The sequence below is a fragment of the Setaria italica genome, chromosome VI, assembly GCF_000263155.2.
Source record: "Setaria italica strain Yugu1 chromosome VI, Setaria_italica_v2.0, whole genome shotgun sequence".
NCBI lineage: Eukaryota > Viridiplantae > Streptophyta > Magnoliopsida > Poales > Poaceae > Setaria > Setaria italica.
The window spans coordinates 13,211,348-13,213,921 of NC_028455.1; the positions used below are offsets into that span (position 1 = coordinate 13,211,348).

At 40.4% G+C, this 2,574-nt stretch overlaps 1 protein-coding gene across 1 annotated transcript in view; it reads left to right on the top strand.

The window, feature by feature from the left end:
• Positions 1 to 1,968, top strand: part of LOC101777075 (stromal cell-derived factor 2-like protein) — a 3,975-nt gene extending 2,007 nt beyond the window's left edge. Inside the window, exons 3-6 of the mRNA XM_004973089.3 lie at positions 766 to 906; positions 1,279 to 1,328; positions 1,427 to 1,556; positions 1,671 to 1,968. Of these exons, the coding sequence (XP_004973146.1) occupies positions 766 to 906; positions 1,279 to 1,328; positions 1,427 to 1,556; positions 1,671 to 1,754 (405 nt within the window). The 3' untranslated portion in view covers positions 1,755 to 1,968. The remainder of the gene's footprint in view (positions 1 to 765; positions 907 to 1,278; positions 1,329 to 1,426; positions 1,557 to 1,670) is intronic.
• The last annotated feature ends 606 nt before the right edge of the window (positions 1,969 to 2,574 follow it).

The following is a 2,574-nucleotide window of genomic DNA, read 5'->3' on the forward strand; positions in this document are numbered from 1 at the left end:
GGGTGCTAAAAATAAGCAACCGGAACCAAACCAGGCCCAAGCGACAACTTAACCTAACTGTCATGTGGGGCCCATGTGGGAGACTGCTATCAGAGGAAAAGAAGCAATGCTGTAGCAGTCTGACAACCAGACCAGTTTTAGTACTTGGCAGAGTCTGATTATTGGTCATGGTTGCTTTAGTAGAGAAATAAGAAGTCAGATCTCTTAGGGAGTCTCTTATAACATGAAGTGGACAGTTGAAAACCTGGTATATTCAGCTAGCCATCATGTTAAGCAATTCCCATATAAAAGAGAGGTGTTGATCCATGGTTTGACGAGCAATAAATCAGTCCATTCTGTCATTCTATTCTCTGTTTACTGGCAACTGTGAGATGATTTCAACCCACCACGGCACCACATCTTATCTGTGATTGTGATGCTAGCTGGGGTGGGACATCTTGCTTAGTTATGCGCGGACTGTTTTATTCACTGTGACTTTTGTGTTGAAAATTATTGTGTCTTGTGTTCTGCATTTTGAAAAACGCCCATTTGGATAATAGTATTGAAAGTAGAGTATCGACACCTTCCTCGTCTGCTCTTAATGGCAACTTAAAGAAAATATGCATATGAAATGACAATAGAACATATAGTGACATGCTTCTGATATCTGCCTTACACTATTACTTTTCTCCAGTTGCTTCATGGTTGAACATAGTTAACTCATGGTTAAAGGTTCTGATCCAAGCCTTTTTCTTGACAACTTTTATGGCACATCTTGTTATGCAGATAGTGAGACCTCAACCAGGTTCTTCGGGGAAACAAGGTGATCCAATTGCACATGGAACTATAATAAGGCTTCAACATATGAGAACTCGAAAGTGGTTGCACAGCCATCTGCATGCTTCCCCCATAACAGGAAATCTGGAGGTCAGCAACTAATTACTTTCTTGTACTTTTGTGCTCTATAGAAAAGGTGGTTTCTGCGAAATACAGTTCGCATGTTAATGTTATAGAAACTGTCAGAGTTGTTCTTTCATCCCTTGTGAAATAGAATAATTTGCAAAAAGGTGTTTTTGGGAACTAAAGGAATTTTGTGATATCTTCCCCCTATTTTGAAATTTTCCCATTAATATGATTGTAGTACTTGCTTCTTGTTGCCTCTTATGAGAACTTATGCACAGAATTCATGGCTACTTTTGCCAACTAAACCTTTTTTCTGAGTAAAATTGTGTTGCTACCTGAGATTACTTCTTTATGTGTTCAAGACATAATGTTAAATGTATGTACCTGTACTCTCAGGTCAGCTGCTTTGGTGGAGAGAATGAATCTGATACTGGAGACTACTGGAGGTTAGTACTTCTGTTAGAAATGTAGTTCAGCAAGCTATTGTCATATCTTTCCTTGACCTAGCTGAACTCATGTCTCTTATTACCAAATAATTTATTAGGCTCGAGATTGAGGGCAGCGGGAAAACATGGCGGCAAGACCAGAGAATTCGGTTACGACATGTTGATACTGGTGGTTATCTGCACAGCCACGACAGGAAGTACACACGAATTGCCGGTGGGCAGCAAGAGGTGGGTTCATCTGAGTTGTTCTCATGTCTTCTTTCATCCATTTGTGATCGAGAGCTCTGTTTTGCTACCAGAATTATGTAAAGCTAACTGGATTATCTGTTTCTGCTTTTGCAGGTATGCGGTGTTGGCGACAAGCGCCCAGACAACCTCTGGCTGGCAGCTGAGGGTGTCTACCTCCCGGTAATCCAGCGCAAATAGCTCTACTGCTAGATGAGAAATGCCATTGTTAAAAGAAGTTTCTATGGTGCTTAGGCTGATTCACTGCACAGTGTTGTAACCGTTAGAACATTTTACTGTAATCTACTTGTGCTGTCTGTAACATTGCTGTGTATTCAGAGATCAAAACACAGTGCATCTGATTTGCTCCTCAGTATAAAGATGATTCGGTTTCGGTCACAGTATAGAAGTTCTACCTGGCTATGTTGGCTGGTGGCTGCTGATCGGTTTAGGTGTGCTTGAATTTACAGCGAGATTGGAAATGTAGTACAAATGTATGTGAAGCCTGTTTGGTTGGGTACTTGGGTGTGAGGGTGTCGTACCCAAAGCAAAATTTCCATCCTGCGCTTCAGTTTCTGCCTGAATGTTAGGATGCTTAATGATATAATGGATTAAAAGAATTAAAAAATTCTTCTTGGACGTGGACACGTGTCAATGGTAAAATTGTATAAACAAGATTCATTTTGTCGCCAATGCCCATCCCAGCCAATTCTGGGCCTGTTTGGTTCCTTTGCTTATTTTTAAGCACGTGTCACATCAAATCTTTAGACACTAATAGAGGTATTAAACGTAGACTATTTACAAAACCCATTACATAAGTTGAGGGGATGTGCCAAAGTGATCGTCTCTTTATTGTATTAACATCAACAATATGCAAGGAAGTGACTCATGTTACAAATTAATCAATCTTCATTACTAGATTCTTTACTAGCTATTAGGCGTAATAACATGCTCTAGTTCTTGGAGGACTCATCACCAGAGGATGGCGCCACATGTAACATGCGAGATGGAGATCACCATG